Source organism: Melanotaenia boesemani, chromosome 10, assembly GCF_017639745.1.
Source record: "Melanotaenia boesemani isolate fMelBoe1 chromosome 10, fMelBoe1.pri, whole genome shotgun sequence".
Classification (NCBI taxonomy): Eukaryota; Metazoa; Chordata; class Actinopteri; order Atheriniformes; family Melanotaeniidae; genus Melanotaenia; species Melanotaenia boesemani.
In genome coordinates, this window is record NC_055691.1 from 3,326,658 (window position 1) to 3,341,125 (window position 14,468).

The 14,468-nt window shown below is 39.1% G+C and overlaps 1 protein-coding gene across 1 annotated transcript in view; it reads right to left on the reverse strand.

Moving 5' to 3' along the window:
* Positions 1 to 1,588: 1,588 nt before the first annotated feature.
* The window catches only part of carmil2 (capping protein regulator and myosin 1 linker 2), a 66,302-nt gene continuing 53,422 nt past the window's right edge, over positions 1,589 to 14,468 (reverse strand). The window contains exons 35-41 of the mRNA XM_041997703.1: positions 13,345 to 13,381; positions 12,216 to 12,284; positions 11,327 to 11,592; positions 9,886 to 10,024; positions 7,490 to 7,579; positions 6,958 to 7,062; positions 1,589 to 4,988 (exon numbers count right to left, since the gene is read on the reverse strand). Of these exons, the coding sequence (XP_041853637.1) occupies positions 4,447 to 4,988; positions 6,958 to 7,062; positions 7,490 to 7,579; positions 9,886 to 10,024; positions 11,327 to 11,592; positions 12,216 to 12,284; positions 13,345 to 13,381 (1,248 nt within the window). The 3' untranslated portion in view covers positions 1,589 to 4,446. The remainder of the gene's footprint in view (positions 4,989 to 6,957; positions 7,063 to 7,489; positions 7,580 to 9,885; positions 10,025 to 11,326; positions 11,593 to 12,215; positions 12,285 to 13,344; positions 13,382 to 14,468) is intronic.

Below are 14,468 nucleotides of genomic sequence, written 5' to 3' on the forward strand. Positions count from 1 at the left end.
ATTAAAATTTTATTTCCAACTACTGAATTTTTGGGACCTTCAAGTTTGGATCTTTATCTTTATATGAAAGCATCTTCTTTTCTTCTAAGTTAAAGTTAGATGAGATGGAGGTCCCCACTGGGCAGCTGCTAAGTATTTGGGTACCCCAAGTATATCTGCTTTGTGGTGCCCCTAAACACAAAGATTTCCATATTTGCTAGATTATTATTTTTATTTCACATCAGTTTAATTTAAGAACTACTACAAAAAAACTAGGGCTGGGTTAAAAAAAAATCGATTTATTGAACTGAAGTAAAATTTAATAAATTCAACATCGAGTCATAAAACTTGGATATCAATTTTTTTTTCATACGTCCTCTTTTCCAATGACTCAGCGAGATCTTAGCATACATAACTAGTTTCCTGTGTTGCCTTGATCAGATGTTTTCATTCAGCAGTGTGGATTCCATTCACAAGTATTTTGCGACGTATTACTGCTCACATTAGCAGCTGTTTACATGGCCAAATATTTAATCTATCCAAATGAAATCAGTCTGTTCAGAGATTCCAGCTGACATATTTACATGACGCTAGATGAGCCGATCAGTTATATTCACATGATATACAGATTTAATACATTTTTAACACTTTTGACATTCATCCTACTAATTTTCTATTTTATTTTGAACCTTTTGACCATCAAAATACTCAATAATCCTTAACTTTCAGTTAAGCACAACCCCACATGGCCCAAGCATGCACAGAAACAACATACTCCACAGAAACATTTGGAATGAGACATACTTATGTTTTCCTGCCCCATCCTGAAAAGTTTTAAACCACCCCTCTAGATCGGATTGAAAAGTCTTTCTGATCGGATCAGCTGACATGTTTACATGAGACATTTTTCTCCTGACTGGACATTCGATCAGATCAAAAGTGTTCCATGTCAACATAGCTTTTATTTCCTCTGTGTCCTGCTGTGGCAGCACATTTAATTATTTAGCAATAAACCCTCAATTCCTACATCCACCTGCCTCTTGGTCCCACTTGTCCTACCTCCACACCCCCACATTGAGACATGTTAAGGTGAATGGTGGTTGAATATTAGCACCTTGTAGCAACTAATAAATCATATGTAAAATAGCCACAATTATTACACTGTTAGTTGTCACACACCCCCTCATTTGACCTGCAACGCTGCTGTCACCCAGCTTGAAACTTCTTGTGACTGCTGCTTTTTTTTTTTGGGGTGGGATAGCGGCAGGTGTAGCTTGGTGTAATGTTTGAGATGGGAATACATTTTTTAAGCCAGGTTCTTCAAATACATAAATAGTCAAATTTCTATAAAACAGCAGCAAATTCCGCAAGTTTGCCACAGAAACACTTCACATGCTGGGATGTCTTGACTTTTCATCGCTAGTGGGTCAAAGCCCATAAAAACTGAACAACTGTAAGCTGGAAATTTTGTCTTTTTCTTCTATTGTTGGAGTCCCTGAGCCAAGGATTATTTACTCAGCCTTGAATAAACTTCTTCATAGACACAGAGGACACTAAACAAGTCCATTTAAAACAAGTTCAAACATTCAATAATAAATAATCACACAACTCAATAAAGGTTTTTAATGATTATTAACAAGTTTAGATATGGATTTACACTCTGTTATGTGTTTTTTTCTGTAGTTTTGTACATATTCTGAGCGTGCAAGGCTAAAAGAAAATAGGACAGTAGAAAATAATCTGTCTTCCAGGATGAAACAGAGGTCCAGGTCACTGACAGCAAAACACCCACACCAGTTTCCACAACCACCCTGAGAGCTTCAAAGACTGAGTCCTCATCTTTTCTCATACAAGAGCTGGTCATACATGAGGAGGGGGTGAAGAGAGAGAGGGAGGGGGGGCATTGCTGCTGTGGTATAATTACATACATCACTGTAAGGTAACAAACCTGGACCAGTTTGATCCCACAAATGCATTAACATGCAGAGCTGTGGTGGTAAAAATCTAAAGATTCTGGTGGTTTACGGTAAAAATTAAATTAAATTAAAATCTAACAAGGAAAAACGGAAAATGATAGAAAATTCACTCTACCATCCATGTGGGCTAAAGTATAAACCTTGTAAGACGTGATGTGGCATAAATATGTGGATTACAAACGTTGGGAAAAACCAAGTCTTGAACTGAACTTGAACTGCTAGCATCTGAATTCCAGATAAGTATCTGGTGCTGTGACGTCCTCTGAGCCAGGACCTCAGACTGGAGGCAGTTCTGTCTGAACCAAAGACGTGAAGTAGTGACAAATGAGAATCAAAGTAAAGAAAGTTATTTCTGACTGCCGGTCTCTCCAAACTCTAAACGGTGATGCATCACATGCCTCAAAATGGTCCAGAACCTGGTGTAGAAATGTGGATGTAATAAATTGTTATAATGATGAAAGAATGACCTCTGTACCTTCTCCATGAAAATAGTTTCATATTAATAGACTCTGTAATTTAATTTAAGTGGATGTTCCACAGCAGAAATGTTACACCTGAGTGTTTGTATTAATTTCTAATAAATAAAACTATGTTTTTGGATTTGAATATTATTATTAAGTGAGCAGACTAGTTTGAAGTGGATAAAACAATCCTAACAGTATTTGCTTGCACACTCACAGTCCTGACAGAGTGGAGTCACAACTGTGATGGGTTTAAGGAAAAAAGCCAAAGTTTTAACAATCATCTTTAACAGAAAAGTCCATTTGTACATCAAGTAGGTAAAGCGATCAGGATTTATAGCCATCAACTTCACCACAGGCCTCAAACTCCCTTTTAAAGATTTGTTACAAAATGGTTATCAGGCTCATGTACAATCACAAACGTACTAATGCATCATCATTGCCCTGTTTTTGCCAGTTTGATGATCAAACTGATGTGAGCCGAGTCCCTCTGCAGGCTTCTAAACATGCTGAATAGACAACACAAAGATGTGACTGAAATCAGGGAATCCGAAGCAAAAAAACAGGATGAAGTTGATTATCAGACAGAAGATGACCTGAGAAAACACGTCAACACACTTGGTGCAGATGTGTTCAGCTAGCTGCAGCCAAAGGCTCATCTATGCTCCGTGCTAACTACGCATACACATTCAATGGAGCCTTTTTGTCTGTCCTCTGCATTCTTTACTTACTAATTTTCAGAGAGATTTCAGATACGTAGCATGACACAGCAAACAGAGTAGTACCACCAGAAACTACGGGGGCAGTGTTGTGCAGCATCGCTGTCATACGACCAAAGTAAGAAACAAAGAAGAAGGTGCAGTTATTTAATGGCTGCACAGACCACCACCGTCTACTGGGCTTCTTTTTTGTGTCTCTTTCTGAGAATAAACATTATCAGGATTTCCTCCAACATCACCATGTTTATTTTCTGAAACTAAGGATGGGCAGGTTGATACTCTGGCAGTCCAAATATCAGATTTAATACTTTTTAAACATTGCAATACCATAAAACACGTTTGTTTCCACTTCTGAGAGTTTTAGGCAATAAACTTACATGCAAACCCAGCCATGGTGTATTCCTTCAGTGGCTTCCCTGTCACATGATTGTGGTAGCCTATCAGATGTCATGATAATGCTAATGCTAGCAATGATGATGTGTTAATGATTTACTTGTTTAGCTTCTTGAGCTTTGTTTTATTATATTCATATACTATTATATATTTTTTTATTTTCAGTTCAAGAAATGTAAATCTCATTATAATTTTAAAGATTTATTTTAAACTTTTATTTAATTTGCTCCATATTTTTAAGCATAAAGATTTATTTGAAGTATTTATGTTCATAAGCATTATTCATATTTCATATTGTCCTTGCAATAAAAATTTTAACGCACACTGTACAACTGTGTGATTTTTCCTTTTAAGGGACAAAAAGTATACGAACTGGCATTGATGAAAAAGTACCATAAACTAACGGTATTGTGTTGGCAGGAAAAACGTTGGTATTGCCCATCCATATCTGAAACCTAGAACTTGGAGGTAAACTCTGCTGAATTAAATTCTGAAAAACCAAGCTAATGTAAAGTACACATGTGAGTAAGATTTTAAAAGGACAAACTGATATACATACATAAAGGCAGCATAAATGAGCCTTAACAGTTTGGCTTTTGGGGGTAAATGAACAGACTTTCTAATCACATTTTCAGCTCTTTATTTGCCCCAAATAGTAAATGGCTTCCAGGGTCAAGGATGTTTGTTAGCTAGCATCCTTTTGTTAGCTAGCTGTTAGCAACTAGCAAACAAAGTTTTTGTGGTTTTCATCCTTTTCTAGCAGTTAACGCAGGATGAAAACAGACCAGCTGTGTGCTCTGCAGATGTTAGTCTGTTTGAAGGAGCTCAGGTGTGATTTCACAGCAACTTCCCATTTCCTGATGTCAGTGAAGCGATGGAGCCCTCCTCATGCATCCACCAGCTCAGTCTGTTTCTGTGTCATTCAGAGGGAGGAGACTCAGTTCTGTGTTCTGCTGGTTCTGTCATCACTGTGTGCTGTTCAGCGACCACCTCTCCTGAGCTGCTTCCCTGATCCTCTGCAGCGGTCCCAGAGCTGCTCGTCTGGTGGGACAACAGGGTCACTGGGAGGGTTTCTGACAACTGAGTCACAACTGGGGATGAGCTTGGGATATTCTGTTGGGGTGGTGGGGAGACCAGCAGTTTGTCTTGGGGAGCTGACACTGGGCTCTTCTTCTGGGATGGGAGGATTATGGGTGACTTTCCTGGGGTTTGGGTTAGTTCTAAACATCTATCTGAGGCAAAAACTGCAGCTGAACTAAAGACTCGAGCTACTGTCACTTCTTGTTGAGGCTGCGCTGTGGTAGAGGGACACCCTGATCGTGGAACTCCTTCCTTTCCTGGAAGTGGAGGCTTGCTTTCAACTTTTCCTCCACAGCCCACACCCTCTCCTTCTGCCTTTAACTCCTCTTTCTGGACAGTATCATCCTTTTCCTCTCCTCTCTTTTTTCCTGTGTCACTGTCTGGGTGGATAAAGAACACAGAGACTCATGAAGTTTAAATGAGTAACAAAGGAAAAAAAAAAAAAAAAAAAGAAAACTAGATCATTTCTGAAGAAATGTTCCTGGCTGCCAATGTAACTACTAGCCAGTAAGGTACATGAATGAAAGAATAAATACATTTATTTTGAAGAAGTAGTCAAAAACGGTTAATCAGATATAAAAGTAAAAGGGACAAAATAAAAAACAAAAGGATCACAAAACAAAGATTTTTTATGTCTACATTCAGCTGTCAGCTAACTGAAGTCAACACCAGAGCTATTCAACCCACGAGGGCTGCAGTGTCCTGCAGGTTTTTAAAGTTTCCTGCTTCAACACACCCGACTCAAAGTAAATAGATCCAACAGTCTATGATGTTCTGCACAATGACTCATTCATTTGAGTCAGGTGTGTTTTAGCAGGAAACATCTAAAAACTGCTGGACTGCGGCCCTTGTGGGACCGAGTTGAGTAGCCCTGGCCTATACTGTTTTGAGTTGCTGGCTTGGAAGTTGTGCTGAATGTCGTCCTTATAAAATGTGCTCAAAATAGCCCAGACCTCATCATCCATCCACTTGTCATAGCTCCATGTTTTACATGATCAAAACACTTAAGTTTGTAGAATTAAAATGTTAGAGCAGCAGTATCAGTTCAATATAAAGTCATAAAGATTGTGCAGCTGTAAATGAATGTTTTGCCAATAATTTTAGAGTTTATATTTGTAAATCCAGCTTTTTCACCCTGTGAAAAAAAAATCTGAAGTTGCAGATGCAGATTTTTATCGCTGTCTTTACACCTCCACCTGACTGGGTGATGACATATCAAATCAAAAGGAAAAGCAGACAGATTTTAAAGTTGTTATTGGGCTGGTGTCTGCGTTTCTGTTGTATGAATGTTCAGTGGTGGTCAGAGAGGCCGTTGGCTGCTTTGTTTCCAACAGCCTGCTCCATGACAGCTGTGTCTGAATGAATAATTGGATTCATTATAAGCACTTTGAGTGCTGTCAGCAGAAAAATGTAATATGAATCTAATCCACTATTATTATAAACATGTTTTTTTATGTTATAAAAATTAAATTTTTTTAAACTTTAAACACGAAAGTGCAAAATGCTGCAAGTATGGTTCACTGTAGCAACCCATACTGTAATAATGATCAATAATGCAATAATTTTGGCCATTTTAAATGTAATAAAGCCAATAAATGTAATGACTGGTTATTGTGTTATTAGCCTAGCATCAATAAAAAAATCTTTTGTAAATATAATAACTGCAGCCTATAATGCAATGAAAGAAAAATAAACAGGATTGCATTTCTTGGAAATAAAAGAAATTTTGTAGTCTATGTACAGTTTGCACATTAAAATAAAGTATAGTGAATTATGGCATAGTCATTCATCACAGATGGGCAACTATGCTACATTCACAATTCAGACTTCATTTAAAAATGCAGCTAACTGGATTGGCACTATAATGGGACTTAATTTCAATAAACCAACATAGACAATAACTCACTTAGATCAGGTTATTGGCTGTATTACATTAAAATGGCCAAAACATATAAAATTATTGGCAGGTATTACTTTATTGGCTATTATTATATTATTGATTGCTACAGCCACCAATTGGGACTCGTTAGCACACAGCCCGCCCCTCAAGAATTCCCGGGGAATCTGAAAAGTCCTACCCCTCTACCAGCTGCTCTTTTTAGGGAAAGTTTAGAGGCAATGGAATGTTTTTTTTTTTATCTGGGTAATGTTTTTAAAAAATGCAACCTGCAGTGGAAAAGGGGCTGATGATATATTATATGTTTGGACTTTATCAAAACTGTGAGATGAGTTACGTGCAGAAACTCCTGAAATGGAAGAAGTTTAACAATTGCATTAAGTATGAAGAGTTTAAGTTTGTGTGCTGTAATGCCTACTACACTGGATCAGAGAATGAGGAAAGATGAGCACCTGCTTCATCCGGAGTTTGTTGTGCTTCATCTTCATTGCAGGACGGTAAGTCCCATTTGTTGCCCCGGAAACGGATGGGAGACCTCTGTAAAACTGCCTTTAGCTCTGAGAGAAAAAAAGAGGAGATAAATACTTATAGGAGAGATTATGTGACAAGTTGTACTTAATTAATCAGCTACTGAATCACACACATCTGTTCAAAACAAAACATGTTCTCCTGATCTGAGAGTCAGACAGATGAGGGTGGCAGGGAAAGATTATGTCATCACATGACCACAGCTTGCACAGTTGCCATGGTAACATGAAGCTTTTCACAGATTCATCTTGGTGAAGAAAGAGCAGCCATGACTGGCCATGCAAGCATGTATATTTAGCAGTGAGTGTGTGTTATGCTGAGATCCTTCAGCCAACATCATGCTCTGAAAATACCTCTGATTAAAAGACTGAAACTTTCCACAGGCTTTCAGACTCATGATGTTCCCCTGACATGCTTTTAGACTCCCTCTGCTTCTCGTCCACACCCGAACCTCACCTTGTGTGATAGCCAGAGCATCCTCATGGACTGACACAGCTCTGCGCTGAGGAAAGGCCTTCACGTGTTGGCGTGGCTTAGGAAGACTCTCTGAAAGCACGCACACACACACACACACACACACACACACACACACACACACACACACACACACACACACACACACCCACACACACACACACACACACACACAAACACACACAGAGAGAGAGAGACTAAGTTTTAGTAGTTTATAAAAGTCCAACATTTTCTTTTCATCAATGTAAAGCACATCAATGTGCCGTAACTGCACCGAAAACACACTGCATCAGCCTCAGTGAATGATAACAAATAAAATATAATCTGTTCTCTAAGTCATCATTAAAAAGGCTCTGAGGAGTCTCACATGACTGACATAGAAATGTGTGTATGGCTGTTAACATGAGGGCACCATGAGTCCACAGCTTCCTCACACACTTCTCTGAAACCAGACAACCTTTATTTGTCTTGATTTGATCTGAGCTGAAGCAAACATACCCTCAGTCAGTTTCAACAAAGGTAAAATGAGGTGTTCATGGACCTTGGCTTGCTCAACCCCGAACTCCAAGCTATTTTTAGCTACTTTTGGTCCATTTGTCTTTTTTTATATCAAAATGCATCACAAAACCAACTCAGCTTGTTTTTGGTGCTCTCTGCAATAAAAATGTCGTCTTTGCTTTATTCCAGCATACAGGACCAATATTTTTGTTCTTTCCTAACAGACATAACTGGTACTTTGGTTGTTGTTGTGATACATTTGTGATATGTTTCTTGATTTGGTTATTATTTAGGAACTCTTGATTGATGTCAGCTTTGTTTTTTATAAAAGTTGTAGAAGATTCTCTGGTGTGTAGCAGTTGGCTGTCTGGTGACAGTTTGAACTGAAGGGTCGTTGCTTCTATCTGTTGTGTTTTTGTCTCCTCTTTTTTCTTTCTGCTTTCCCGTTTGCTTCTTTTTGCTATCTTCCTCCTTTTTCTGTCCCCTCCGGTCGGGTCCAGCAAGATTACACATATTCCATATGTTACAGCCTGGAAATATTGAGTTATAAAATGTTCTAATTTGGATATTGTCCAGGAGAGGTGTTTAGGCAATGTTCCTTTCTTTTATTATTATCATTCAGGTGATTTTTGAAGTCATTCGTTCTGTGGGTATTTTCTGTTGAGTATGTTGCAGGGGCATTTAACACTTGTGAGCTATAATATGTCATCAGCCTGCGTGCACCGGGGTGTGTATATATGCAACGTGTGTAGCGCGGCTGGCTCGGTGTGTGTAGCGTGGTCATCTTTGCATGTCCTGGCTGCCTCAAAAAAATCCATATATTTTTTAAAAAATATATGCAGCGCAGGGCGAATAAAGTTGCCAAAATCAAGACGGAGTCTTGTCTGCTTTAAGGGTGCAACACACACTTCAAAGTAAATAAATAAATAAATGAATCAGCCTTTCAAGAAGAGCCTTATATCCATAAACATCCCCTTGGTAAAGCAAATTTGTTCGGCACAATACAGCAACCAGACCATCATTCTGTTTGCTACAATGTTTGACAGGACAAGTAAAAAAACACAAACAAACAAAACAAACAAACAAAACAAACAAACAAAAAAAAAAAAAAAAAACAAAACAAAACAAAACATAACTTTCTGTTCACTTGTTCCTTGCTCTTGATTGGACATTGCCATCAGTTCGAGCTATCTGATTGGTGGAAAGTTTGACAGGATGTGACTCCATCATTATTTACCAGGTCAAAAATAGAGGTTTCAAATTACTTTGGATTTACCATGTAGAATAAACACTACATTTTCTAGCAAGGATTATAAATCTCCTAGACAGCCTATAAATAGAAAACCATAGCTCGCTTAAAGCAGGGATCCCCAACTCCGGTCCTCAAGCCCCACTGTCCTGTAGACTTTGAATGTTTCCCAAATGCAAATGCATTTTTTCCAAACAGTGCTAGAGTTTGAGTTTACAACATTAATGTGTGTGTCAGATTCAGTAGTCCAATAAAATCCATTAAAATAAATAAATAAATAAATAACTAAATAAATAAAAAGAAAATGTGCTTTTTGGGGCTAATATTGTTATGCAATCAAAATATGATTAATCAAGATTAAAACTATTTTAGTCCCATATATATATATATATATGGGAGCCTTTTTCTTAATATAATTTTCAAAGCTTTCTTTTTGTCAAAGTTATTTTTTTTATTTTAAAATGTGATACTTCATTTCTAATGTACACAGGATGCTTTTAGTATGTATAGATTACGAGGGTTAAACAGAGGAGCATTGTTTGTTTTTGTTTTGTTTGTGGCTCTTGAGAGGCCTGTAATACTGTATCTAATTGTTTATCTCTGGATCTCACTGTGGGAAAAACAAACATACCCTCAGTCACTGATTGTGCTTTTTCAGCGCGATCTGGAGCACCGGCACCTCTCCATGGAGCCGGAGGAAGCAGCTCTTTCCTGGGTGACTGAGTGAAGGCGGCACCCTCCTGGCCTCCATCTTGATTAATAGAATATGCCTAGAAACAAAATGACACCAGAATGAAGACTTGTACCAGTATATGGAGGTTTGGCTGTTAGTAGAGGTTTGCAATGGTGTTATGTGGGTTTCGGAGTGAGGTAAAAAAAAAATCATGTAGTACTTTTGCTGTTTTGTGGTGAAAAGTTTTATTCCAGCTCTAAAAACTCTGGTAATGTGTTCTCATGTGACTTTGTTTTATTTTGAAATGAAACATGAAAGTCTTGGTAGTTTCCATGAAGATGAAGGAGGTTTTATAGTGAAGCATTCACTCTTTCTATCATATACTTTCTTAGACATCACTTCTTTCTGAACCCTTCTCTTTTAAAACATCTGGAAAACTGCTCAGGTTCACTGTTTTACCTTCTCCTGTAGCACAGTTCCTCACCAGACATTACTTTATTAGTTCCTGGATATACTGGGCTTCTATCCTCTGGTTTCCACTGAAAGTAAAGTGCTTTTCTTTTACGAGGAGATATGCATTTAAATTTTCTACTGTGTTCCAGGTGACTTTACTCTGACTCAGTAACACATATATTCATTCTGACCCTTCTGTAGTAATCTCACATATTTCAGCTTTCATTTAGGACCAAGATCAGGTACAGCCCACTCCACTGAGGCTGAAAAGAAATGTTCAAAATCATTTTTATAATGTAGTTTCCAAAACAAAGCCTCCCTTGTTAGAGGTCCTGTAGTCTTTTCCATCTGTTTTCTCTCAGATAAATCCAAAGTTAATATCTAGGATTTATTTATTTTTTATACAGGAGAAGGAATTTAACTGGAATGAAACGTCATGGTTGCTTTACTCTGCTGTTATATTATTTTGTTATGTTTGCATCAAAAGATGGAAATTAATAAAACTTAAAGACCTAAAAGGAGTCTTCGTGTCATTTTACACATTTATAGTGTTGGGAATTTAATTAATGCAGAATAATTGTGATAATTTCTCTGAAAATAACTGTATCAAGGCAACCCTGACATCCCTGTTCTCATCACTTATTTAGATCAGCATGTATTCAAAGTGTGGAAGTTTCCAGGCGCTACATGCTGTCTGAATAAACAATAATGTTGAGGACAGTGTGTGTATGTACACAAACATTAGCTGAATAGAAGTGATAAGTGTCCTTTCCTTTAGTCCCTCCTTCCATCGCATAAAAGGATTTAAAGCTGTCGGTGTAACAGCAGCTTCAGAGAGGAGCTGCATGTTGCAGTGATCGGGTAGTGAAGTCTGGCTTCAGAGGAGAAACCTGGCAGAGAGTTATTCTCCATCCTCTGATGAGAGCAACTTGTGATGCTGTGTTACCTGCTGTGCTGCAGCCTCTGCTGGCCCGCCATCATGTGTGTGTGCTGAGATCTGGACGTGTTCTGCTGAGCTGCTGGAAGGAGGAGCCGAGGAGGGATGAGCTGCTCCTACTGCAGGTACAGCCGGGGTGGGGAGTGGAGGTCTGGCTGTAACGCTGGGTTTGGGTGGCAGGGGTCCTGCAGGGCGCTCGGGAAGGGCAGGCTTTGGGTAAAGAGGAGGATCTGGTCGGACGGAGTCCGGTGGTCTCATAGGAAGTCTGGGGTTAGCTTGAGACAGAAGGTGAGAGGAAGGGAACATCACTGACAGGCTGAGGGATGCAGGTACATAAACCCTCCTGTAGGTTTGCTATGAAATCAGTTGGTTTGATAAATACTGACAGAATTTTACTGTCTCTGCTGTCACCTTCTTTGGTTCTTGACTGTTTTCATCATTGATGCTATGATTCAAACATGAATCTGGTGTTTAACATTTTTGCTGTGACAAATGATTGACAGGTGACCTCCTTTGGCATGAGCCAGAATGTGTTAAAAACCCAGATATGGAGGTGACCTGGGTTTGTTAGAATGGTCTAAACTGGAAGCTAAAAGTATATTTTGTATATAAACTTACATTTATATTTTATTGATATTACAGGGTTATTACTAATTTTACATGAAAATTAATTTAGTTATATCTTAATTTTTTTATATACCCCAGGAATGTCTTCAAGTACCCCAAAGGGTACATGTACCCCCCATTTGAGAAACAGCGGTCTAATCATCCAGCGTTGGTGTTCTAGGGCCGAGTCTCTATCATTTCCATGAAAACTGCCAGCTTTGAAAACAGAGGCAGTAATTTGGTTCTGCTTGTTGGAATGTTGTTTTTATTATCTAATACTCATCATTTGTACCTGATGAAGTGGACATGGTTCTGGGTTTGGTGTAGGTTGGCGGTGGTTCTGGCTTGTCCAGGATGGCACCTGAAGAACAGAGACGGCATGATGCTGAAAGATCATCTGCAGACATTTTAGTCACAACTCTACATAAAGGAATCTACATAAACAAATATTAAACCAGCCAATCACATGGCAGCAACTCCAGACGACTTGCTGAAGTTCAATCTGACTGTCAGAATGAAGAAGAAAGAGGATTTAAGAAACTTTGAACGTGGCATGGTTGTTGATCTGAGCTGGTCTGATATACTGGGTTTTCACTCAACCATCTCTAGGGTCTGGACCAAAATATCTAGGTTGGAGGAGAACGGGCAGACTGGTTGGAGATGAGAGAAAGGCAACACAAAGTTAGATAAGCACTGGTTCCAACCAAGGTCCACAGAACAGCATCTCTGAACACACAACACGACCAACCTTGAAGCAGCTGGGCTACAGCAGCAGAAGACACACCGGGTGCCTCCTGCCAGCTAAAAACAGGAAACTGAGGCTACAATTCACACACACTCACCAACACTGGACAATAGAAGATGGAGAAACATTGCTGGTCTGATGAGACTCCATTTCAGCTCAACATTCAGATGCTAGGCTAAGAATTTGGTGGAAACATGAAACCATGGATCCATCCTGACTTGGATCAACATGACAATGAGTTCACTCCACTCCAGTGGCCTTCACAGTCACCAGATCTCCATCCAGCTTCGGGATGTGGTGGAACGGGAGATTCTCATCATGGGTGCAGCCGACAAACCTGCAGCAGCTGTGTGATGCTACATGGAGCAAAATCTCTGAGGAATGTTTCCAACACCTTGTTGGATCTATGACACCAAGAACTAAAGCTGTTCTGAAGGAAAAAGGGTCCAACCCGGTACTAGAAGATGGACCTGATAAAGTGGACAATGGGTGTGTGCGCAGCAGGACAGAATTAAGGGATGTGAGATTTTTATGAAACTATACTCACCTCCAAGAACAAAAACAGATTCTCAGATCAATAATTTATGTTGTCAGTCACAAACTGAGGGCAGTAATGAGGTATGAAGCCATTTCATCTGATTTCATTGCAACATGGAGGCAGCTGAATCGTACTTACCTTCAGAATTGGCCTTTCTCAGCTCTTCATCTTTATTCTACAACAGAGACATTAAACAACATCAAACTAAAACAAGTGAGCAGCAGTTCAGAAAAACTCAGAAGAAATGTGAATGAAAGACCCTGGAGAACTCCCACTGAGTCAGAACATGAAATTTGTGTTTGGAGGATGCCATCCAGGTCACCCAGGGGCCAGTTCCAGAAAGCAGGTTCAGCTCACTCTGACTCCATTCAGAAACTCTTGAGTTTTCAGTTCCAGATCAACTGCGTATCTTCTGTCTTCTGTCCTTCAGAAAGGTAACGTAGATTTTTCTAGACCATGATTGGACATATTTTATTTGTGTGCAACTGGTGTTGATATTGTTTTACCCATGTCCAGTAGGCTTTATGCTTCTAAAAACTACTTATGTATGTGCTGTATTAGCTGTAAATGTAATCCTGAACGGTCATAATACAGTTTTCAGCACATAGTTTAATCTTCTGTATTGGAACTACAGTGAAAGCCGTCAAAGAACACTTAAAAGTTGCAGATGAAGAATTTAATGCTGTAACATCAACACCTTAAAACAGGGGTGTCAAACTCCGGTCCTCGAGGGCCAGTATCCTGCAGGTATTCTTTGTTTCCCTGATCCGACACACCTGACTGAAATTAATGGGATATTGTGAAGAAGATGACAAGAAGCTGTTGGATCCATTTGATTTTATGTAGGTGTTTTGGAGCAAGGAAATAACCAAAACCTGAAGGATAGCGGCCATTGAGGACCCGAGTTTGACACCTCTGCATTTAAAGATAACATTATTAACATATTATTGTCACTGTTATAAGTAAACAATATCATAATAAAAGGGCAATGAACGCTGGTTGGAGGGGCCCCCTGTGAAATTCTGCTTGGGGCCCCCAGAGAGCCAAGAAGTGCGTCTGGGGACAGGCCAGTCAATCTGCACTCAGACCTCTAAAATCAATATATAGACAAGCTATAAAAATCCATGGTAAAAAGCCCCATCAATGCAAAATTCTAGAGAAACATAATCTACTGAGCTTTAAACATGTTAGACTAATCTCCAATTTGAGTTTAGTTTATGAGATCCTAAATGGCCCCTGGATGTCTACTGGATTTAGTCTGC